The sequence below is a fragment of the Nerophis lumbriciformis genome, linkage group LG08, assembly GCF_033978685.3.
Source record: "Nerophis lumbriciformis linkage group LG08, RoL_Nlum_v2.1, whole genome shotgun sequence".
NCBI lineage: Eukaryota > Metazoa > Chordata > Actinopteri > Syngnathiformes > Syngnathidae > Nerophis > Nerophis lumbriciformis.
Window position 1 is genome coordinate 17927212 of NC_084555.2, and position 26512 is coordinate 17953723.

At 40.2% G+C, this 26512-nt stretch overlaps 2 protein-coding genes across 6 annotated transcripts in view; both read right to left on the minus strand.

Annotated features, from left to right (window-relative positions):
* evla (Enah/Vasp-like a) overlaps positions 1-7599 on the minus strand; it is an 88953-nt gene extending 81354 nt beyond the window's left edge. The window contains exon 1 of the mRNA XM_061968354.2: positions 6984-7599. Within this exon, the coding sequence (XP_061824338.1) occupies positions 6984-6988 (5 nt within the window). The 5' untranslated portion in view covers positions 6989-7599. The remainder of the gene's footprint in view (positions 1-6983) is intronic.
* Positions 7600-15231: 7632 nt separating this feature from the next.
* Positions 15232-26512, minus strand: part of eml1 (EMAP like 1) — a 151276-nt gene continuing 139995 nt past the window's right edge. For all 5 annotated transcript variants that reach the window (XM_061968361.1, XM_061968362.1, XM_061968364.1 and 2 more), the window contains 9 exons: positions 25957-26082; positions 21753-21884; positions 18465-18532; positions 18296-18384; positions 18027-18124; positions 17823-17910; positions 17482-17577; positions 16368-16498; positions 15232-16279 (listed from right to left, as the gene is read on the minus strand). In XM_061968361.1, coding sequence (XP_061824345.1) covers positions 16154-16279; positions 16368-16498; positions 17482-17577; positions 17823-17910; positions 18027-18124; positions 18296-18384; positions 18465-18532; positions 21753-21884; positions 25957-26082 — 954 coding nt within the window. In that variant the 3' untranslated portion in view covers positions 15232-16153. The remainder of the gene's footprint in view (positions 16280-16367; positions 16499-17481; positions 17578-17822; positions 17911-18026; positions 18125-18295; positions 18385-18464; positions 18533-21752; positions 21885-25956; positions 26083-26512) is intronic.

Below are 26512 nucleotides of genomic sequence, written 5' to 3' on the forward strand. Positions count from 1 at the left end.
CACCTAGATAATGTGATTGTGTGCGGTCAGGGGGGACCCTTCGTATCGCGCATGCGCCAGTCTAAACGCACGGGATATAACCCGAAAGCGACTCCCGTTCAATCAAGACAACGGGCAACAACTGGAGTAAAGTGGAGACTGTTTATTTGCTTCACGAATTAAAAGGACGGAACATTTTGAACTGCATCGATGGAGGAAGAAAATAAACAAATTTATTTAAGACGGTGGCTAAGAAAATGTAAAATGTCGGCTTCAAACATATTCTCGACGAACTACAAATGAGATGGAAGGGAATGATGCAGGTATATTAAAGTCAAAGAAGAAAGCGTACACAAACCTGTTCACGCTGAATTTGTGCACACCAAACTGACTAACAATAAGTCTGTATTCCACACATTTGGCAAGCTTGTACAGAACAATAACAACCTTCATCTGGAACAGTATTGGCTGGGGCACAAACTGTCTTTTCGTTCCGATTTAAAACTTCTTCCATCAATCCACACAGTCTTCTGAATAAACTCTGAGAAATACGAAAGTTTTGTTTCCATGATTCTCCATCCAAAATTTTTTTTTTTTAAACTCTCTCCCTTTGTTTTTCTCAAACCTGCATCCACTCCAATACATTCTTGATAGCAGCCTCATGTCCGTAGCACAATCTAAGATCATTTTTTGATGCTGTCTGCTATTTAACATCAGCGTAGCTATTAGAGACGTAATATTTTGTAATCTGTGCCGTCATTGCGGCGGATTTCAGGTGCAACAGATCTTGGCTGTTGACTTGTAAGGAGCCACTAAGATGCCTTGTTTTGGTGTGATGTCATAGGTCGACCGGTAAAACAATACATTAATCAGCATTAACATGAAATAGGCACCCTCCAGTTTACGGGAAGTACACAGCGTAGGACTAATAGTCACATTACAGTAGTGTTGTCCCGATATCAATATTTTGGTACCGGTACCAAAATTATTTCGATACTTTTCGGTAATTTTCTAAATAAAGGGGACCACAAAAAATTGCATTACAGGTTTATTTTAAAGGGGAACATTATCACCAGACCTATGTAAGCGTCAATATATACCTTGATGTTGCAGAAAAAAAGACCATATATTTTTTTAACCGATTTCCGAACTCTAAATGGGTGGATTTTGGCTAATTAAACGCCTTTCTAATATTAGCTCTCGGAGCGATGACGTCACAACGTGACGTCACATCGGTAAGCAATCCGCCATTTTCTCAAACACCGAGTCAAATCAGCTCTGTTATTTTCCGTTTTTTTGACTGTTTTCCGTACCTTGGAGACATCATGCCTCGTCGGTGTGTTGTCGGAGGGTGTAACAACACGAACAGGGACGGATTCAAGTTGCACCAGTGGCCCAACGATGCGAAAGTGGCAAGAAATTGGACGTTTGTTCCGCACACTTTACCGACGAAAGCTATGCTACGACAGAGATGGCAAGAAAGTGTGAATATCCTGCGACACTCAAAGCAGATGCATTTCCAACGATAAAGTCAAAGAAATCTGCCGCCAGACCCCCATTGAATCTGCCGGAGTGTGTGAGCAATTCAGGGACAAAGGACCTCGGTAGCACAGCAAGCAATGGCAGCAGTTTGTTCCCGCAGACGAGCGAGCTAAACCCCCCTGGATGTCTTGGCTCACACCGTCCCGAAGATGATCAAGAGAAGAATATTGACCCTAGCTTTCCTGGCCTGTTGACATGAGGGTATGTCTACAGAATATATTAATTGATGAAAATTGAGCTAAAACATGCACTCTCAAAGTGCATGTTGTTGCTAAATGTATTTCATATGCTGTAAACCTAGTTCATAGTTGTTAGTTTCCTTTAATGCCAAACAAACACATACCAATCGTTGGTTAGAAGGCGATCGCCGAATTCGTCCTTGCTTTCTCCCGTGTCGCTGGCTGTCGTGTCGTTTTCGTCGGTTTCGCTTGCATGCGGTTCAAACCGATATGGCTCAATAGCTTCAGTTTCTTCTTCAATTTCGTTTTCGCTACCTGCCTCCACACTACAACCATCCGTTTCAATACATTCGTAATCTGTTGAATCGCTTAAGCCGCTGAAATCCGAGTCTGAATCCGAGCTAATGTCGCTATAGCTTGCTGTTCTTTCCGCCATGTTTGTTTGTGTTGGCTTCATTATGTGACGTCACAGGAAAATGGACGGGTGTTTATAACGATGGTTAAAATCAGGCACTTTGAAGCTTTTTTTAGGGATATTGCGTGACGGGTAAAATTTTGAAAAAAATATAATAAGCCACTGGGAACTGATTTTTAATGGTTTTAACCATTCTGAAATTGTGATAATGTTCCCCTTTAACAAAAAATCTTACGGTACATTAAACCTATGTTTTTTTTATTGCAAGTTTGTCCTTAAATAAAATAGTGAACATACAAGACAACTTGTCTCTTAGTAGTAAGTAAGCAAACAAAGGCTCCTAATTTAGCTGCTGACATATGCAGTAACATATTGTGTCATTTATCATTCTATTATTTTGTCAAAATGATTAAGGATTAGATTCAGTGGTACAAAAATGAATTATTAATCTACTTGTTCATTTACTGTTAATATCTCCGGCTTCCTCCCACTTCCAAAGACATGCACCTGGGGATAGGTTGATTGGCAACACTAAATTAAAGTTAAAGTACCAATGATTGTCACACACACACTAGGTGTGGCGGAATTATTCTCTGCATTTGACCCATCACCCTTGATCACCCCCTGGGAGGTGAGGGGAGCAGTGGGCAGCAGCGGTGGCCGCGCCCGGGAATCATTTTTGGTGATTTAACCCCCAGTTCCAACCCTTGATGCTGAGTGCCAAGCAGGGAGGTAATGGGTCCCATTTTTATAGTCTTTGGTATGATGGTCCCTAGTGTGTGAATGTGAGTGTGAATGTTGTCTGTCTATCTCTGTGGCCCTGCGATGAGATAGCGACTTGTCCAGGGTGTATCGCCTTCCGCCCGATTGTAGCTGAGATAGGCTACAGCGCCCCCCGCGACCCCGAAGGGAATAAGCGGTAGAAAATGGATGGATGGATGGATCTGCTTACTTTCTCTTTTAACATGTTTTATCTACACTTCGGTTAAAATGTAATAATCATTTATTCTTCTGTTGTTTGATACTTTACATTAGTTTTGGATGATACCACAAATTTGGGTATCAATCCAATACCAAGTCGTTACAGGATCATACATCGGTCATATTCAAAGTCCTCATTTGTCCAGGGACATATTTCCTGAGTTTATAAACATAACATAAATGTTAAAAAAACAAAAGAAAATGTGATGCCAAAAAATATCGATGTAATCACAGTAGTATCGACTAGATACGCTACTGTACTTGGTATCATCACAGTGGATGTTAGGTGTAAATCCACCAATGGCGTTTGTTTACATTTTGACGCTGGTGAGCTACGGTGTGTAGTGAAGCATGTTTAGTTATTCCTCGTCCTGCAGGGAGGATACTTGTAAGAAACATACTTTATTTGTCACCATGGAGGCCAGGATTAGTGATTTACAAGTAGCTAAAACACTGCCGACAGCGGCTGGACTTTAGCCGCTGGCTAGCTAGCCATGTCTTAAAGCACCTCTTCCTGAGGGTGTTTCAGTGTTATAACTTCACCTTTATCTTTAGTTTTTAAGCCAAAATGCGTCCGTTCTCCCTTTTCTGTCTACACACATTGTCTGTTTGTAAGTACTCTGTGATTGTGCGCTGCCGAACATGCTCCTCTGCTCGAACAACCAGCAATGACACGACGTGACGACGACAGGGGCGCGGAGGGGGGCGGGGGGGGTGGCGGACCAGTACTTTTCAGAGGCGGTATAGTACCGAATATGATTCATTAGTATCGCGGTACTATACTAATACCGGTATACCGTACAACCCTACATTAGAGCGTGTGCATGAACACTGGGACTTCACATATATGTGTGTGAAAATACAAAGAACCAAACTATTTAAGAAATCAGACATGGAAAAGTACTTACTGTGCAGCTATCAATTACGATTTTGAACAGACAACCATAATATGTCAAGTATGCCGCAAATGCGTTGCTACAAAAAGTAGCATTACTGCTAATTTGTAGCATCATTTGAAAAGTCACCCGCTAGAGAATAAAGAGTGCTTGAAACTCTGCATGTCAACATCTCCGTTCGGTGCCACACCCACAAAATGCCCTAGCAACCATTTCCACATCAACACCGGATGAAAAAAATAGTCAACAACAGGAGATAACGTCCACAGGAACCTACCACATAGCGAAGAACATACACTATTTGATTTCCTATTATGCAGCTCATTTTTATTTGACAGTTATTGAAATATCTTGTGTGACATCATGCACAAACGTGCACTTTATTTGTTTTAAACTATTGTAGTGGCGTTCTGTACAAAAAGTGAACTTTAATTTAGTGTTGTTTTGATATGTCATCTTAGTGACATCATGCACAAAAGTGCACTCATAGCTTGTTTTAAAATGTCTCTGACAATCTTGCACTTTCTGTTTTGAAATGACATGAATGTTTGTGCCACTGCTTAATAATTGTTTAATAAATACAGTTTTGGTAAATTGACTTAGTTGTGATTAACCTCTCTGCATGAAAGTTTAAAATGAGCATATATTAATGCAGTATGAACAAGAATGTTTTAATGTAGACACATAGAATCATCATACTGCTGTGATTATATGCATCAAGTGTTCATTCAAGGCTAAGGCAAAAATATTGAGATATATATCGTGTATCGTGACATGGCCTAAAAATATTGAGATATCAATAAAAGGCCATGTCGCCCAGCCCTACTTGACACTATATTTCAGACAGTGTTTCCCACTGGATGTTGTCTTTGTCTAATTGCCCATGATGCAACCCTTTTTACTTTTACCTCAAAGGCCTACTGAAATGCGATTTTCTTATTTAAACGGGGATAGCAGGTCCATTCTATGTGTCATACTTGATCATTTCGCGATATTGCCATATTTTTGCTGAAAGGATTTAGTAGAGAACATCGACGATAAAGTTTGCAACTTTTGGTCGCTGATAAAAAAGCCTTGCCTGTACCGGAAGTAGCAGACGATATGCGCGTGACGTCACCGGTTGTGGAGCTCCTCACATCTGCACATTGTTTACAATCATGGCCACCAGCAGCGAGAGCGATTCGGACCGAGAAAGCGACGATTTCCCCATTAATTTGAGCGAGGATGAAAGATTTGTGGATGAGGAAAGTGAGAGTGAAGGACTAGAGGGCAGTGGGAGCGATTCAGATAGGGAAGATGCTGTGAGAGGCGGGTGGGACCTGATATTCAGCTGGGAATGACTAAAACAGTAAATAAACACAAGACATATATATACTCTATTAGCCACAACATAACCAGGCTTATATTTAATATGCCACAAATTAATCCCGCATAACAAACACCTACCCCCTCCCATCCATATAACCCGCCAATAAAACTCAAACACCTGCACAACACACTCAATCCCACAGCCCAAAGTACCGTTCACCTCCCCAAAGTTCATACAGCACATATATTTCCCCAAAGTCCCCAAAGTTACGTACGTGACATGCACATAGCGGCACGCACGTACGGGCAAGCGATCAAATGTTTGGAAGCCGCAGCTGCATGCGTACTCACAGTACCGCGTCTGCGCATCCAACTCAAAGTCCTCCTGGTAAGAGTCTCTGTTGTCCCAGTTCTCCACAGGCCAATGGTAAAGCTTGACTGTCATCTTCCGGGAATGTAAACAATGAAACACCGGCTGTGTTATCCGGCACAACAGTCAGGGGGTGCATTCTACGGCGGGGGTGCGTTATCCGGCACAACACCTGCCGCAATACACCGCTTCCCACCTACAGCTTTCTTCTTTGCTGTCTCCATTGTTCATTGAACAAATTGCAAAAGATTCACTAACACAGATGTCCGGAATACCGTGGAATTTTGCGATGAAAACAAGACGACTTAATAGCTGGCCACCATGCTGTCCCAAAATGTCCTTTACAATCCGTGACGTCACGCGCAGGCGTCATCATACCGAAACGTTTTCAGCAGGATATTTCGGCGCAAAATTTAAAATTGCACTTTAGTAAGCTAACCCGGCCGTATTGGCATGTGTTGCAATGTTAAGATTTCATCATTGATATATAAACTATCAGACTGCGTGGTCGCTAGTAGTGGGTTTCAGTGGGCCTTTAACGTTATTTTGCAAACATTTTGGCCTGTTTTCCAAATGAAATGACATTTGGAATGTTCACAGTTCACACTTTGGTATCCCCTTGAAGGGTCACCCACGCACACGAACACACACACACACAATGAAAACACTACATCAGAGCTGTCAGGATGAATCAGAAGCCATACAAGCGTAAAGTGCATGCAGCATGTACGGAGACACGGAGGGGTCAAACTACTAGAGGGAAATATAAATAGCAGCGCTGGAGCTTTGGGGCCTGCTTCCTTGCAGCATACCAACATAAGCAAGAAGAACCCATATGCTCAAATATAGAATATGGATTTACGAGGGGGTGGCAGACATATTGTGTCAACTAGAAGATGAGTGTGTCATTGGGCGACTGCCTCTCTAACCTGCCTGGCAACCCCCAGAATAAACAGTCTCCTCCTTCTCTGCTTCTTGCATGCTTCTCCTGTTCCTTCTCCCTCCACCGACATACCACCTGGTGCATCGTCAGCGCAGGAAGAAATGATGCTGTCGTTTCCATGACAACCCTAACCTGGCTTTAATCCTGCATCAAGCCGAATGGGGCGGTGTCCGGCTATAGAACACAATAGAACACTGCTAAAGGAGCAAACAGTGAATAGATATTAGGGTCCTGGGAGTGGGTGCGCTACCCTTATAGGGAACCCTGTAGTGTAGATGAAGAGGCTAGAAGGGTTTAGTGGTGATATTGACATCAATTCATCAGTAAATGAGATATGGCGCGTCAAATAGGGCGCCGGGGACTAGCTTACCTCATGTTGCCGTCTTTTTCTTCACACGACGACACTGCGAGGGAGGCTAATCGTCGTGATTCCACTGATTGAACTAAACTAGATATCAAAATAAAAAAGGGAAGGAGCCAGCTGGATGTGGAGGTAAAAAAAAAACACGTATTTTGAAGGAGGATATCGGAAGATGATGAGGCGTGTTTCAAGCTAGGCTTTCTCTCCCATCCGCTTTGTGCTCCGGCGTCTCGGCTCTAAACGTGCGCCGCGGCGTGTCCTTACATCCATGTTGTTTCTCGTCCTTCGCTTCGCTTCTCCCACACGGGATAGTAGCTCGGTGGAAGAAGGGGGTGTGGGAGGGTAACGGCGGTAGTTAGTGGCCGCCTCCTTCACGCCATATTTCCCTTCCCATTCCGATTGTTGTCTGTGGCGCGAGGCGGAGAGATTGGACAATGTTGTAATGCGGCGCCAGGAGGCGGTGGCGGCTCAATGCTGCCAACGTGCGGCGAAGAGGCGTAACTGCAGCTGGGAAAGGACACTCTTACTGTACTGTATCTTCCCTAATGTGGAGGTCGGTGACCCAAAATGTTGAAAGAGCCATCCATCCATCCATTTTTTACCGCTTGTCCCTTTTGGGGTTGCGGGGGGGTGCTGGGGCCTATCTCAGCTGAATTCGGGCGGAAGGTGGTGTACACCCTGGACAAGTCGCTACCTCATCACAGTTGAAGGAGCCATCCATCCATCCATCCATTTTCTACCGCTTGTCCCTTTTGGGGTTGCGGGGGGTGCTGGAGCCTATCTCAGCTGAATTTGGGCGGAAGGCGGTGTACACCCTGGACAAGTCGCTACCTCATCGCAGTTGAAGGAGCCATATTGAACCAAAAAAAAAATATATATATATATATGTCTGGAGTCACAAAAAATAATAGCCTTATACAGGTCTTATAATGAAGCCAACACATGATGTAAATGTCTATATTAGCTATAATAGTGTCACGGCGCATGCTCTTCCCGCATCGTGGCCACGCGCCCGCACGCCTGCAAGCAGTCTGCAATCAGCGCACCTGTGTCTGATGAGGGCAGACGGCATAAAGACCAGCGTACCCGAAGATCCTGTGCCGGAACGTAGTTCACTCTCCGTAGTAAGCATCCGCGTTCTTGCTCTCTCTGTGCTTTCCCCGTGCCATACTTGCCAACCTTGAGACCTCGGAATTCGGGAGATGGGGGGGCGGGGTTTGGTAAATAAATGATAAATGGGTTATACTTGTATAGCGCTTTTCTACCTTCAAGGTACTCAAAGCGCTTTGACAGTATTTCCACATTCACCCATTCACACATACATTCACACACTGATGGCGGGAGCTGCCATGCAAGGCGCTAACCAGCAGCCATCAGGAGCAAGGGGTGTCTTGCCCAAGGACACAACGGACGTGACTAGGATGGTAGAAGGTGGGGATTGAACCCCAGTAACCAGCAACCTTCCGATTACTGGCACGGCCACTCTACCAACTTCACCACGTCGTCCCTGGTAGTAGCGGGGGTGTATATTGTAGCGTCCCGGAAGAGTTAGTGATGCAAGGGGTTCTGGGTATTTGTTCTGTTGTGTTTATGTTGTGTTACGGTGCAGATGTTCTCCCGAAATGTGTTTGTCATTCTTGTTTGGTGTGGGTTCACAGTGTGGCGCATATTTGTAACAGTTTTAAAGTTGTTTATACGGCCACCTTCAGTGTGACCTGTATGGCTGTTGATCAAGTATGCGTTGCATTCTCTAATGTGTGTGTAAAAGTCGCATATATTATGTGACTGGGCCGGCACGCTGTTTGTATGGAGGAAAAGAGGACGTGACGGCAGGTTGTAGAGGACGCTTAAGGCAGTGCCTTTAAGGCACGCTCCCAATATTGTTGTATTGGGTGGAAATCGGGAGAAATTCGGGAGAATGGTTGCCCCGGGAGATTTTCGGGAGGGGCACTGAAATTCGGGAGTCTCCCGGGAAAATCGGAAGGGTTGGCAAGTATGCCCCGTGCCCGTGTCTTATGTCCTCTGTGTTCCCCGCAGTGTTCCCTTTGTTTCCCGTGATCGAACTGTGTGCCTCGACTTCCCACCGGATTCTGGACTGCCTCCCTCGATCCTTGACCCCTGCTTGGACACGGACCTCATCGCCTCTCTCCAGCCCCCGACCTTTCGCTTGCCCACGGACTGTCTTCTCGCCTGGCACCTCTGGTCTGACGAAGGATTCATCCAACACGCACATACAACAACCCCTGGTAACATTTACATTGTAAATTCTACACATCATCTTGCACCATTCACGTACCGTAGCATACACACACCAACTCATCATCATCATCATCAGTTTCAATAAACCTATTGAACTGATCCCTGCCAGTGTATTGTCTCCTTCCCCCGCTGTACATAACAAAAAGCCAACTATCAAAATGACTATGTGTCGCAGGCTGACACAAATCTTCGTTGACAGAAATGTTGAAATGTAAAATGTATTCTACACATTTTTACAACATTGGAAAACATTAGTGAAACGGAGGGTTCTCAGAGGGGAAGATAACACCTGGAAATTACTGGCTCGGAATTGGCAAAGGTATAGATGTGTGTGTCCAAGTTAAAGGAAACGACAGGCTGTCTACTTCTAATCCAGGGGTGTCAAAGTCAAGGCCTGCGGGCCAGATCCGGCCCGCAAATGAATTATCTATGGCCCCCGGGATGATATTTGATTAGTATTAGAACCGGTCCGCAGGCCACAGTCGCCTGCTGCTGTTTTGCACGCAACAATACTGCATCAGTGTTGGCTCTAGGAACACAGCATAAAACGTTTGGTGGACAAGATGAGACAAAGAAGAATTGGCATAAAAGATGTCTTTCTGTGGCATCGGAGAAAGTTGTACGTGTAAGCAAACCATGGTGAGATTAAGAACTTCCGAAATGAGTAGACCCCCCCTTTTAGACCAGTTGATCTGCCGTTTCTTTTCTGCTCTGCCCCCCTCTCTCCCAGCCTCGCTAGCTGTCCAAAGTCGGGACACGGGGTGTCCCAACTGTGCATCAGTTGGGGACGTGTCTGCGCTGGTTACTTGTCTCCGCTCAAGATGATCTCCTGCTGGCCCCACTATGGACTGGACTCTCAGTATTATGTTAGATCCACTATGGACTGGACTCTCACAATATTATGCTAGATCTACTCGACGTCCATTGCACCGGTCGCCCGGGGGTGGGGTCCTCACATCTGCAGTCTCCTCCAAGGTTTCTTATTGTCATCCCATTGGGTTGAGTTTTTTCTTGCCCTGATGTGGGATCTGAGCCGAGGATGTCGTTGTGGCTTGTGCAGCCCTTTGAGACACTCGTGATTTAGGGCTATATAAGTAAACATTGATTGATTGATTGATTGATTGATTGATTGATAGTGTCCAACATTTTGCATATGACTGTAAACGGACAAATGCAATCATGTATGTCATATTTTGATTTGATTGGAGTTTGACACATTTCTTACATTTTCTTGCAATAGATGGCATTACAATATGAAGTTATAAAGTAGAGTGGCCTGAATCAATAATGATATTGAATATTGGTCCGATATCAGCAGAAACACAAGTATTGGATAATATCGGCGTTTATCTAAGGGTCGCCAACCCGTCGATCTTTGGGATCGATTGTGAAAATATTTGAAAAATAAATGGTATTAATATGAAATCAGTGGTACCCCTACTTGGAGAGTGACCAACAGACCCGCCAACAGGCACGCATTAGACCCTGAACACGCCCGCACGATTTACGATGAATTGATTAACGTGGACCCCGACTTAAACATTTGAAAAACTTATTCGGGTGTTACCATTTAGTGGTCAATTGTACGGAATATGGAATATGTACTGTACTGTGCAATCTACTAATACAAATTTCAATCAATCAATCAATCAGCCTCTCTCTCTTCAGCCTCTCACTCCCCGGCTCTCAACAAGAAGCACATTGAGGAAAGAAACAAAATGTTGACATCAGCCAATAAAAACAACACAAGACTTAGACTTAGACAAACTTTAATGATCCACAAGGGAAATTATTATACACAGTAGCTCAGTTGCAAAGGAGGGAAAAAGATCATGCACACAAGGGCACAAAAGGGGGTGAAAACAATAGGTAAAAAGTAGACCAACAATGTACCATAATACAGTATATAACAATAAAAATATAATAAATATATATATATATATATATATATATATATATATATATATATATATATATATATATATATATATATATATATATATATATATATATATATATATATATATATATATAATATAAAAAAGACCATTTATAAGATAACAGTACAGCTGTAGCAAAAAAAAGGCAGCATAAAAATATAAAAATAGATCAAATATAGGTAAATAAAACCGAAAATATACATTATAAACAAAGACACATATCTATTGCTGTATGGCGAGTGATTATACAGCTGGATGGAGTGCGGAATGAAGGAGTTCTTCAATCGAACACAGTGGGAGCGAAGCTGCAGGAGCCTGCTGGAGTATGAGCTCTGCTGTCCCTCAATTGTCTGGTGGAGTGGGTGGGCAGGATTGTCCATGATGGCGAGCAGTTTGTCCAGTGTCCTCCTATCCCTCACTGACACAAACGCCTCCAAATGCATACCAATAGTTTGGCTGGCTTTCCTGATCAGTTTGTTTGGGGGTGCTGATATTATATAAAAAATATATATGCTAATACTATACTTAACAGATTTGTTTTAAATATATATCCATATTATTTTTGCCTTTTTTTGAACATATGCATCATAGCAAATTATGCGATAACGTCATATCGACCACGCCCCTAACCACGCCCCCACTGCCACAGGTATTTTGGCAATTTAGGGGAAACCCTGACAACAAAATAAAAATGTCTTACATTACGATCATGATTTGTCAGAGATGTTTTGTAATGTTATTCTGTGATATTTGCACCTAAAGAAATGCTAGTACATCAGTTTAGGAATATGGGGGTGGGGGTATTTTCCTGGCTTGCTGAAATATTGTGTAAATTATTTTATAACATGTTCTGGTCGAGTTCTCAATTACAGAATGATTAGCATGCTGAATATTACATATTATTAATTAATAGAGAAGGTTACCCATATTTTGAGTTACAGTGGGTTTGCTGAATAGTTGACAATAAACCAAAAAAACATCTAAATCGCAATTCTTATTCATCCAAATACTAAATTGATTGATCATTAAAAAAAATTAAAAAGAAAGAAAGAAAGAAAGAAATAAAGAAAAATGTGTATATATATATATATATATATATAATTGATTTTTGAAACTATAAAAAAATATACATATTTTAAAAAAAAATGCTTTTCTTTTTTTATTGTAATCTATTTTTAAAAGTATGTTTTTAGGTCATATCTATATAATAAAAATAAACTTTTCTAACCTGTAATTTGTTTTGAAAAATGTCCATTATAATTATTATACCCAACATTACATCGCGAGAATCGGTTTGAACAGATAATCGTTTTGAATCGAGAATCGAATTGAATCGTCACCCCAGGAATCGGAATCGGATTAAATTGTTAGACGCCCAAATATTTACACCCCTAGTGGCAATAGACTTGATGCTGATAAAATATTCAACATTTTCATACATTAGATTTTAAAAAGTATGATTTTGGTAACTTTAGCATAATGTAGACCAGTGGTTTCCAATGTGTGTGGTGACAAAAAATATAGGTGCAGCAGCCTAAGAAAATTAAGAAAACCTTTCTAAGCTAACTTCCGTCATGTCAGGCAAAATTAATTGACTTTTAGCTCCTACAATGAGATAATAAACCAAATCTGGGGTAAATCACCTTTTTGGAGGGTGACCGCTATACAATTCTCTGAGGAGAGGGTGACTGTGTCACACTTTGAAAACTCTGGCTCTACATATGTCAAGTGCGTTCATACAACACACAACAAAGTAGAGTGTTTCAAATCATCCATGGAATAAAAACCCCCCGGAGGGTTCAAGCAGACAGGGTGATGCCTGAGAAAAGAGAACTCAAAAATTTTGAATAGATCTTTTTTTTTTCAGGGTATACAAGCCAACTTTGTCCTTGAAATATTAAAGTTAAAGTTAAAGTACCACTGACAGTCACACACACACTAGGTGAGGTGAAATTAGCCTCTGCATTTGACCCATCCCCTTGTTCCATCCCCTGGTGGGGTGAGGGGAGCAGTGAACAGCAGCGGCCGTGCTCAGGAATCATTTTGGTGATTTAACCCCCCAATTCCAACCCTTGATGCTGAGTGCCAAGCAGGGAGGTAATGGGTCCCATTTCTAATGTCTTTGGTATGACTCGGACGGGGTTTAAACTCACGACTTACCGATTTCAGGGCGGACACTCTAACCACAAGGCCACTGAGCAGTTTTTGGAACAATAGTCTTCTCCAACATGTCTTGGTCAACGAAGAACATGTATTTTGTTTAGAGGCCAACAAATCAGACACTGTACTGCAGGGATATTTAACTCAATAGTTCTGGGGTCTCATTTTCCAAAAACCTTAGATCTGACTTCTTATTAGTGTCATGTTGTATATTTTGGAGAACCAGTATCCTCTACAGTAGACATCTGATTTCAATCTATTAATTTTGCCAGAGTTCCAGGAGCTCTCTGTAGTTTTTAAGGACCTTCTCCAAAAACATCTAGTAAAAAATTATCTCTATGACAGCACTCTGGTGTTTTTAAGAATCCAAAAGTAAAAATGTGAACTCTCACAACAGTCTTTGAACTAACTCCTGGCCACCAGTTGAATAGCCTAAATGATGAAAAAAAGGACCTAAAATAGAACCTTGAGGAACAATACATCTTAACTAAAGAATTTGAACAAATGACTACTGACTCCATCTGAAGTAAATAGGTTACAACAACACCTTGGTTTCATAAATCACAAATAACTGCTAAAAAGGAGAGAACCTAAAGGGGTGCCATGATGAACACCTCAGTTATGTAAATCACAAGTTTAGTGTCCTATGTTTGCTAGCAAGGTTAAAATTAGGGATGTCCGACAATGGCTTTTTGCCGATATCCCGATATTGTCCAACTCTTTAATTACAGATACTGATATCAACTGATCCCGATATCAACCGATTTATGCAGTCGTGGAATTAACACATTATTTATGCCTAATTAGGACAACCAGGTATGGTGAAGATAAGGTTTTTGTTTTTTAAAATTAATAAAATAAGATAAATAAATTAAAAACGTTTTCTTGAATAAAAAATAAAGTAAAACAATATAAAAACAGTTACATAGAAACTAGTAATTAATGGAAATTAGTAAAATTAACTGTTAAAGGTTAGTACTATTAGTGGACCAGCAGCACGCACAATCATGTGTGCTTACGGACTGTATCCCTTGCAGACTGTATTGATATATATTGATATATAATGTAGGAACCAGAATATTAATAACAGAAAGAAACAACCCTTTTGTGTGAATGAGTGTAAATAGGGGAGGGAGGTTTTTTTGGGTTGGTGCACTAATTGTAAGTGTATCTCGTGTTTTTTATGTTGATTTAATTAAAAAAATAAAATAAAAAAATAAAAAGAAACTATACCGATAATAAAAAAAACGATACCGTCAATTTCCGATATTACATTTTAACGCATTTATCGGCCGATAATATCGGACATCCCTAGTTAAAATGTCAATGCAAGGGTCTGCCAATGTGTTTACAGTGGTCCAAGTTCCTTTTTACAACAGGAGCACTCAGTGTTTTTAGGAATTTATTGTTTGTTTCTCAAGTTTGGACCTAAACTCGGGCCGCTAATTGATTAGGCCTGCTGTGGTGCAAGAACATTTTCAGAGGAATTTTCAATATTGTTATGCTTCATCAAAAAGCTGAATTTTTGACTACGTTCAGAAGTGCAGTGAGTTATGGGACTTGATTTTGAAATCCCAAAGAGGAGCGGTATACAAGTTTGCCCACGTGAAACATGATTTGTAAAAAAAAACAAAAAACATGACTTTTATGCAAAGTGACCAAAATAACTGAAACTTGGGGAAACGATCGCACACAAACTGAAGTTTAAGGTCAATTTGCCGGACTATTGTGGGATTTAATAACATTTTTATGGTGTTCGATTTTGATGGTGTCACTCTTTAAGTGTTTAATAGAAAAACAATTGATGAACCATGTATGTATTCAACAAAACATGAGCCAAAGGGTGTTGACAATTTTGACACAGAATCTTAGGGCTTTTATTTTGGTTTTAGTGTAGGACAAAAGTTAAATGTACAGTGGTAATTGTACAGGAGGACATATTCCAGTTCACAGCATTCCCCTCACAATCTTTTACTCCAATCAGAATAACATCCCAGTGTGAAATGCTAGCTTACAGTAGATCAACTAACAGATCACAGGGTTGAATGGAAGCATGAGTGGTTTCCTAAAAGCTCGATGACGCAACTAAATTCTGCGCTAGCCGCTATCAAGCTGGTTAAAGGATAAAAAGACAAATTAAATATCTTGCCTGGACTGATGGTGCGCATCAGACAGTTACAGTGATACGGTCTCACCCTTCAACAGAAAGATACTGTTCATGGCAAAAAAACACTGATGCACTAATTATTACCGCACATACGTTTGGAGCCTTTACTCCTGTTCACTTCAGTCGGCTTGAATCATAACTGGATCATCTACAAGTATCCAGTTATCATAACCTCCTTGTTGTGTGAAGTGTTCATGTCTGCCAATAAACTATGCGCCTTTTATTGAGCGTCATATTAATGTGATTATTCCAGTGGTTTCCTGAGTGGGTTGAGACAATATAGTTTGCATGTCAATCGATTATAGTCAGTCCACACAAACCTTTAGTCCAAATGCTGTGTCAGAAGCGTACACAACTGCACAAATTCAGTGAAAAATGTAAGCCTTTGGTTCTTTTTGTTGTTGGATATGTTCCATGTAAGTGTTAACTGGTATATTACAGTTTTTACATGTAGTGTGATTCAATGCAAAAAAAAAAAAAGGAGAAACACTAAGCAACACCTCACCAAGTTCATCTCTTTGTGGCACCTGAAAGCAGAACCACAAACAAAACCCTATGTTAGTCCACCTCAGTCCAGATCCACCTTTTAGGCATTTCCACTTGGTTCAGTTCTCTCGTGGCGCAGCTTCGAGCTGCAAGTGCCGTCTTGTCACTCAAACTATCCTCCATTGCATCACACTCATGTCCTTCCCTCCCGTCGACACCAGGCAGCTGTCGTTATGCAGGAAGCTCACGTTGGTCACGTGACTGCTATGGCAACCGTAAACATGGCTGGGAGCCTGAAGCGAACAACCAACAAAAACATTGTTTTTTACATGAGCCACCTTTCAAAAAGACTGGCATTGATATTTTAAAACAGAACGTTACCCTGAATTGAGAACTGGGATATGAGAAGAGGTGAACCTTCCCAAAGTCATCCCCGGTAGCGAGAAGGCTTTTATCGTTGGACCTGCTGGCAGCATTGATGTCGGTGCCGTCTGAGCCGTCGGACCACATACCTGATGGAACAGTTTTACTGGGGATTTTACACAGAATAAATAAAAAACGTACCACTGTTATTTTTACGGTGAAATTATGACAACTAACGTGCCAGTTGTTGTTTTTTTTAAAAGTGAATTACTGTGAATTGAAGAAAGTTTCATTGATATTTTTACGGTAAAATTCTGGCGATTATGTTGCTGGTGTTTTACCGCAAAATCTCCAGTCTTTGTTTTTACAGTGACTGTAATTGTAAAATGGCACCACTGTTAATTTCACAGTAAAATTATGGCGATTGACCTGCCAGTTTTTTTTCTGGTAAAATCTAAGGCAATTTTCACTGCGAATTACTGGAAACAAAACTAAACGGTATCACTGCTATTTTTACAGTAAAATTCTGGCGACTTAGCTGCCAGTATTTTACAGCAAAATCTACAGTCTTTGTTTTTACAGTGCAACACTGTATTTGAAACACTGATCATTTTACAATAAGATTATGGCGACTGACCTGACAGTTCTTTTTTACCATAAAATCTACAGTCGTTTCTTTTATAGTGCATTACTGTAAATGGAAAAACGGTACCACTGTCATTTTACAGTAACATTATGACAGTTGAGCTGCCAATTTACCATAAAATCTACGGCTGTTTTTACAGTGAATTACTTTAAATAAAAAAAAATGGTACCACTGTCAGTTTTACATTAAAATTCTGAATTTTTTTTTTTACTGTAAAATCTACAGTCTTTGTTTTTACAGTGCATTACTGACTGTTATTATACCGGTAAAGTTCTGGTGACCGAGCTGCCATTTTTTTGTTTTTTTTTACAAAGTATACAACAGAAGCGCTTTGCTGATTTTAGGAACTACAACAAAACAGTAGTCAAAGACCATTTATATGACAGCGCTTTAGTGGTTTTGGGAACTAGTTGCAAAAATGTTTGTCTCTCACAAGTTTTTTTAACTGAACACACATGGAAGGAAGAAGCGCGAGAAGCCACTTACCAAAAACCTGAAAGCCAAGAGTGCAGGTGTGTGTGGCCCATTCAATATCTCTGATGGTCTCCATGCTGACCACCTGTTTGCACACAGATGGGATCCCTGGGAAAACACACACATTGATGTTTCCTTCCATGAACCACAGCTCCACATTGCACTCATGCCACCCCATATCATGATGCTACCACCACCACCATTCTTGACTGTAGGCAGGAAGTGTGTCCAAAACCTTAAACAGTACAATCTGCAATGAGCATCCTTAAAAAGCCCTAACAGTATTTGTGTTTATTTCATCCTCCTTCATTGCACGTGTATGATTCATTTTGAGTGAAGAACGATGCACTTACAGTAGAGTATCTCATAGTCTCCTGAGTTTGACACCAGGTACTGCGTGTCCACTGACCAGTCCAAGTGGGTGATGAAACTTGAGTGACCCTAAAACCAAATTTGACCCAAAACACGGTACGTTATTTGTGATTTGATACTGCAATGCAAAGTAGAAACATGGAGGAACTGATTGTAAAGTTCAACTGAGCAAACCAAGCACTCACCGAGCACTTGCCCACTCTGCTGTACTTCCTGCCATTTTCTGCCACAGCATAGATGTAAATGTAGTTGTCATGAGAGCCAATGGCTAGGAAGTTACCATCTAAAACAGGAAAATGTCAACAATAACTGTCAAGCATAGCTGTCCATATTTAAAAAAAAAAAAAAAAAATCAAAGTATGTTTCATTCTCACGTTAAGAGAATATGTATTTTGTACATATAAAGCATGCGTTACATTTAATTTTACATTGCATCCTGGCAAAAAGTGCAAACCTGGGCCAAAGCTGATAACAGAAAGCTGTTCATTGCCATCTGTGTGTACGGTGACTAAATCCTTGGAGTCAGTGTCCAGTACCAGCCACCTGCAGGGTCAAGCATTCAAAAAAAATCCATCATCAATTTATCTCTAGAGTGTCTTTCAAAAAGGGTTTCCCCTACTTACCTGCCAGTCTGCGTTCCTATGGCAACCACAGCTCCGGACGGATGGAAGTCTGCTGACTGGGCAGAGTCCTGTAGGATTGAGAGGTTAGTTCAACAAATTAAAAAAACAACTAGAAAATTCCCACGGAAATTTTGATGGGTCTGCTATCTGTGCCCTGGACCTCTGGCCGGGGGTTGCCGGTAGCCGTCGTACTTATTAGATGGTGCAGATTGTCTGAATCTGTGAGTTTTAGGTGTCACTGTACAAAATGAGCCACAGAGCTAGCCTAAAACAGTAGCATGTTTACACAAAAGTTATAACAGGTAGCATGTGTGCTAACTAGGGATGTCCGATAATGGCTTTTTGCCGATATCCGATATTCTGATATTGACCAAACCCTTAATTACCGATACTGATATCAACTGATACCGATATCAACCGATACCAATATATACAGTCGTGGAATCAACACATTATTATGCCTAATTTGGACAACCAGGTATGGTGAAGATAAGGTCCTTTTTTAAAAAAAAAAATAAAATAAAATAAGATAAATAAATTAAAAACATTTTCTTGAATAAAAAGGAAAGTAAAACAATATAAAAACAGTTACATAGAAACTAGTAATTAATGAAAATGAGTAAAATTAACTGTTAAAGGTTAGTACTATTAGTGGACCAGCAGCACGCACAATCATGTGTGCTTACGGACTGTATCCCTTGCAGACTGTATTGATCTATATTGATATATAATGTAGGAACCAGAATATTAATAACAGAAAGAAACAACCCTTTTGTGTGAATGAGTGTAAATGGGGGAGGAAGGTTTTTTGGGTTAGTGTACTAATTGTAAGTGTATCTTGTGTTTTTTAATGTTGATTTAATTAAAAAAAAAAAATAATTAAAACGATAATTAAAAAAACGATACCAATTATTTCCGATATTACATTCTAAAGCATTTATTGGCCGATAATATCTGCAGGTATTATCGGACATCTCTAGTGCTAACGATAGCATGATAGCAGTCAGCATGTTTCATATACCAAGTTATACGACTCAAAGGTATATGGCTGCGGGAATAGAAAAAAAAAAGTAAAATTAGAAGAAAAAGTTAGCATTTAGCAAAGAAAGTTAGCACTTTAATGTTAGCATGCAAACCGTTTACAAGTGTCACGTACCAACAGTGTTGGGTTAGTTACTGAAAACCAGTAACTAGTTACAGTTACTAGTTACTTTATTTCAAAAGTAACTCAGTTACTAACTCAGTTACTTAAACCAAAAAGTAATGCGTTACTGTGAAAAGTAACTATTTAGTTACTTATATATATATATTTTTTAATTTTTTTAAGGCCCCATTTAATGCCCTTTTAGCCTTCATTTTAGTACTGTTATTGCACTGGAAAATAATACAATCTGTTGATCAACTTGACATGCATTTGCATCACTGAACTCTGCTAAGCAATGTGCTCTACATACAACACACAAAGACAAAGATATGTTTTAAAGGGCCAATTTGTTTCAGACCAGAACAAATTGACAAAACTATTTTAAATAGCTGCAACTTAACATACATAAGTAACAAACAGCATAATAACAACATAGCTGTAAAACAAGAAAGGCACACACTACATACATAAAGCCTAACCAGGCGTTTTCTCAAGGAATTCTGAAATAAAATCATGTCTGAAGCCCAGAACACTCTACACATTTCCCCACTTAGTTTAGAGAAAAGGAAATATTAGCCTGGCCCACTAGTATCCCTCTTTAGGTTTGTGAACTTTATAGTCTAAACATTTAGAGTGATGTGATAATCAAACACTCTAAAAGTATAAAATGAAAGAGTATATAAGAGAATTGACAGAGTGTGTGTATCTTCAGTGTGCAGTGCCTCATTAAAATCCAGCCGCTGTTGGAGATGGAGGTGAAGTGTGTGTCTCTTTACTAGCTTCGTCGAAGCATGTTGTTTTTGTCGCTGTTTCAGCATATTTGAAACTTACATTCAGCTAAAATGTTCTTTTCTTTGTGGTCGATAAAAGAAACGTACTGAAAATATCTCCATTTTAAGAAACTCGGCTTCGGGGTTCGCCATGACGTCTTGATAGTAGACACAGACACGCCCCCTCCCACACACACACACTCACACACACACACACACACACACACACACACACACACACACACACACACACACACACACACACACACACACACACACACACACACACACACGTACACACAGACAGCGCGCGGCGCGCCTCTTTTTTGTCGCCTCTTCAGCAGCGCTGCAACACTCAGATCTTCTCAGTTTCTAGCCGATACTACATAAAAAATAACGCAAAATAACGCAGTAACGCATCATGTAGTAACGGTAACGGAGTTACTGAATATAAAAAATAACGCGTTAGATTACTAGTTACCGCCGATAGTAACGGCGTTACAGTAACGCGTTACTTTGTAACGCGTTAGTCCCAACACTGCGTACCAAGTTACATGACTGGGGTAAACGGTTGCAAAACTAGCGCAAAAAGTTAGCATTCTAATTTTAGCATGCTAGCAAGCTAACATTAGCATGCAATCAGTTAGCACAGGGGTAGGGAACCTATGGCTCTCGAGCCAGATGTGGCTCTTTTGATGACTGCATCTGGGCTCTCCGATTAATCTTACCTGACATTGCTTAACACAATAAGTAATGAATAATTCCGCTGGGATTCACAATAACGTTGTAAATATAAAACATTCTCATGCATTTTAATCCATCCATCCGTTTCTACCGCACCTATTCTAGAAGTCGCATTAATGGTAAGAATTTTTTTTTTTTATTGGTTAGCTTCAGAATAACAACATTATTAGAAAGAATAAGAGACTTATTATACTCAAAAAATTTTCTTACTTAAAAATGCACGCATTTAGTTGTATTCAGTGTTAAAACATGTATGGCTCTCACGGAAATACATTTTAAAATATTTGGCTTTCATGGCTCTCTCAGCCAAAAAGGTTCCCGACCCCTGAGTTAGCATGTTTCACATACCGAGTTATATGACTGTAAGGTGTATGGTGGTCTAATTAGAGAAAAAAAAACATAGAATTAGCTAAAAAGGTAGCATGTTCATGTTAGCATGCTAGCATGCTAAGATTTGCATGCTAGCGGTTAACAAATTAACGAAGTTATATGACTCGAGGGTAAATAAAACCCATGCACACGTACGGTGTGTTTCAGTTTCAGTAGAAATTATGCAACTAGGAGATTTTGAAGCTGCCTTAATTAAAATGCGATCCTCGCAAAGGACGCCGGGGGGCAGTGTTGACTTACTTCCATGTTTTTACTCCAGAGGAGCTGATGTGAACTGGAGTCCCACAGACTAACTTGCCGGTCATAGCCACAGGTGACAAAGTGAGGCTTACTGGGATGGACGGCCAGACCCCACAGTTCGTCAGTGTGACCCTTAATACAGGAAGAGGGGGGAAAAAAGCAAGATGTTTAAAACATGTTGGTGCCTCCTTTTTTACTGACATTTTATTTGCCCTGCATTGGAGTATAAAAGTTAAAGTAAAGTTAAAGTACCACTGATAGTCACACACACACTAGGTGTGGTGAAATTACCCTCTGCATTTGACCCATCCCCTTGTTCCACCCCATGGGAGGTGAGGGGAGCAGTGAGCAGCAGTGGTGGCCGCGCACGAGAATCATTTTGGTGATTTAACCCCCAATTCCAACCCTTGATGCTGAGTGCGAAGCAGGGAGGTAATAGGTCTCATTTTTATAGTCTTTGGTATGACTCTGCCGGTATGAACTCACAACCTACCGATCTCAGGGCGGACACTAACCACAAGGCCACTGAGAATCTAATCAATCAATAGTTGTTTTCCCCACATAGCCCTTAATGTTGTTTTTTTTGGTGCGTTTAAGATGTGACTGAAAACTGCACTGCAAAAACTGAACTCTAAGTAAGATTAAATATCTCAAATAAGGGTGATATTTGCTTATTATCTGTCTGGTAATATCATTCTTCTCACTAAGCAGATTTTATGTTAGAGTGTTTTACTTGTTTTAAGGGTTTTGGTCCTAAATGATCTCAGTAAGATGTTACAGCTTGTTGCTGAGATTTTATGACCTATATTGAGTAAAACTTGCTTGAAACTAGAATATCAACTGTTGCAAAGCTGTGTCATCAACACTGACAAGTATAAAACCACTTTTTTAAAAGTAATCATTTCTTATTTCAAGCATGGAAAAAAAAAATCATGACTTTGACACAATTGTGTCTCATAATCAAAACAGATGACAGCCAAATGGACTTTGCTGTTTTATTTTCAATGAAACAATAGAAAATACGTACTCGTATAGTAGTACAGTTGTTATTAGTGAGAATATACTTATTTTAAAGTATTTTTAAGTTCATTGAGGTTAGCTGATTTTACTTGTTTTGGAAAGTCTTGACAAGCCAAATTTTCTTGTTCTATTGGCAGATAATTTTGCTTAGTTCAAATAAAATACCCCTAATTTTTGTTAGTTTTTTTTTCTTGTTTTTGAACACTGACTTTTTGCAGTGTTGGTGGTAGTGGCAAAAATGAATGGGTTATACTTGTATAGTGCTTTTCTACCTTCAAGGTACTCAAAGCCTTTGATACTATTTCCACATTCACATTACGTGCAAGGCCCTAACCACGACCCATCAGGAGCAAGGGTGAAGTGTCTTGCTGAAAAACTAGGCTGGTGGAAGCCGAGGATCGAACCAGGAACCCTCAGGTTGCTGGCACGGCAGCTCTCCCTATCGAGCCACGAGATTCAGAACAGAGCTAAAATGCATTTAAAAGCAAAAGTGGGGACTCACTTTAGTTTTAATGGTGTGTATGGGACAAAGCTGGGTGAGGATTTTGCAGTATGTAAGAAGTGTGTCGCTAAAATACGATACACGGGCAACACAACCATTGACGTAAAGGGAAAAATGTGCCTACTAAGTGAAATATTTTTTTTTTTTTGTTTCTACTTAATAGGTTTGATCTACTAATGAGTCATGAGAGTTTTCTGAATGAGTTTTAAATAGTGTCACCTTTTATCAGAAAATCCTGTTTACAGTTACAGTATGTTGCACTATTGCTGTTTGTACTCTCTATTAATTATTCTGCAAACTAGAAAAGCACTCGAAAAAAACGCAGATCTCTACCAGGCTCTATCTCTCAATAGATAAGAAATCTAAAAAAAAAATTGTTAATCCTGACGGTGATCCGTATCACCCCCAAAATCTAATCAGTTGTTCATTATCACATTTCTGACATTTCCTGAAAGTTTAATCAAAATCCACCATAACTTTTTGAGCAATTTTGCTGACTAACAAACAGACAGACCAACAAAAATACCCCAGTAAATATACATAACCTCCTGGCTGAGGTAAATAATCGAACCATAAATGATATTGCCATGTCCTGCATGTTTTTTTTGTCGTTTCTGAACAGGCTGGAAGAGGGTTCGTCACTATCTGCGGAATAAAAATAATATGCTCTTTTCAGTCACCCACTCTCTTTGTCACTGTGGGTGGAGGCATGGACGATAGCGTACACATACGGAGAAGTTAAGCCTCATGAGCTAAAGGGGAAATGCACTTTTTTGGGAATTTTGTCTATCACTCACAATCCTTATGTAAGACAATAACACGTTTTTCTTTTTTTTGGGTGCATTCTTACTCGTAAAACAGTGTTAGCAAAAGTCAGCAAACAATGACGCCGATGGGAGTCGCTCTATTCCAACTACAAAGCGCTTTAAAAACACATCATTGTTTTTTATATACACGCTGTAAGTATATATGTAATGTAGTAACAGATACATTCATAATAACATGTAATATGTACATATTTCTCTCATTTTAAGCATACAGCGACGTATTATTTTAACAGATGCATTACAACGGTCATGTTTCCTTTCAACAACAACAAACATACTACTCATGGTAGACTTCATTAGAGCCAACAAAGACTACTTTAAAACACATTTTGGTCTTATAATTTTGAACCTGAAAATAAGGATTGATGATCTAGTTTATAAGCTTGGTGCTAAATAGATGCAGCTTTAGTGAAACAATAAGCATCATGTAACAGTATTGCTAAGTGCTAAAGAAGATGTACCAGTACAAACTTCGAACATAACAAAAAACACTTACTGTACAATGTCTGCTCTCACTGGGATGCCAACTGACAGGATGTTCAAATCTATAGATGAAGAATTACTGGTAATCATAATCCTTAAACCGAGTTAAAAAAAAAAAAATTTGTCGCAAATAAGCGTCTTTTTGTGTATTTCTCGCCATCTCCGGGTATTAGTTGGATGTCAAAGTTGACCACTTCTCGGTTTATGGCCACAACCTTCTACTATACAAGTGAGAGGCATTATATCCCAGAATTAACTTTGGTCAAGTTAGAGTCGATGCAGCAGCTCACCAGCTCAATATGTAAATATAGCAGTATTAGCTCGTTAGCTCTCTGTGATCATGGCGCCGCTAAAAATAGATTGTCTGCGTTAGCGCTTATAGTAACAATATCACTAATACTTGGTTAATATTCAGGCCACAAGATATAAATGGAGTATTGTTGCCGTTTCTTGGATGTTTTTAGAGTGTCACGGCGGGGGGACGCAGCTTACTGCGGGGTCGTTCCTCCCAGATGCAGACGGACAACTCCGGACGACAGCCTGAGGTAGGAGATGATTTATTTCTCATAAATCATACGCCGAAGATACAAACAGGCAATAACAAAACAAAAGGGATCTGTGCCGATCGCACGGGAAGCTAAGGTAATTACTTAGCACAGGAATCATAGAAGCTAGGAAACAAGAACTACAAACGTCACGGTTGCATGAAGCAAACAATGAAGCCAGGCCGGCTGACCGGCAAAGGCAGGATTAAATACTCCCTCTGATTAGTGCTCGGGAAACAGGTGAGCGTCCGAGCACCAATCAGAGACAGGTGGAAACAATAAGCACCCGTGGTAACTAAAAACAAAAAAGGGTGCACAAAAACAGGAACTCAGGGAGTCCAAAACTAAGACAATATAACAACATATGATCCGGGCTACGGATCATGACATAGAGGGCTTTACAGGCAGAATATTGTACTCCCATTTGCTGCATGTTTAGCCACCCCATACTTGCTGTATTTGATGACTTATAATGCATAAAAAAAGAAAAACAAATGTGTTCTTCTCTTACATAAAGATCGTGAATGATAGGCAAAATTCCCCCAAAAAGTGCAGTTCCTCTTTAAACGTAAGATAACATACATTGGGGGTTCGGATCACCCCCAAAATTAATCACTTTCTGACATTTTCAAAAAGTTTTATCAAAATCCACCCATAACTAACTGAAGGACAAACAAACCCCAACTATTGCACATATTATTTCTGTTTCACTCCCTTAGGCAGATATATTGTAGGCTATTAAAAGCAATATATCGAGAATCGCCCTATCACCATATGGAGATATTATTATTATAATGAGATTATGGTGAGATTCCCAGCTCTATTACCTGTGTGATGGGCAGGAACTCTCCATCTAAGGTGCCTTGTAGTACAAAATTCTTTGTGGTTCCGATGAGAACAGTCTCCCCTCTGCCTTCAGCTACCGTCCGGATTGGACCAAACAATTCAGGAACCTGCAACCACATGCAAAATAACAATCATGTACACTAGGGGCGTCCAAAGTGCGGCCTAGGGGGTCAGTTTTGGCCCGCCGTTTGTTTTCTACTGGCCCTTGGCAGGTCGTACAAATTGAATGAGTTCATTATAATCGAGACGTTATAAATAATGCTGTCAAACAATACATTTTTAAAATCAGAGTAATCACACTTTTGAAATTGGATTAATCATGATTAATCACAACAAGATTCAAGATGCTTTATTGTTGTCCATTCTTTAAAGGGGAACATTATCACCAGACCTATGTAAGCGTCAATATATACCTTGATGTTGCAGAAAAAAGACCATATATTTTTTTAACCGATTTCCGAACTCTAAATGGGTGAATTTTGGCGAATTAAACGCCTTTCTATTATTTGCTCTCGGAGCAATGACGTCACAACGTGA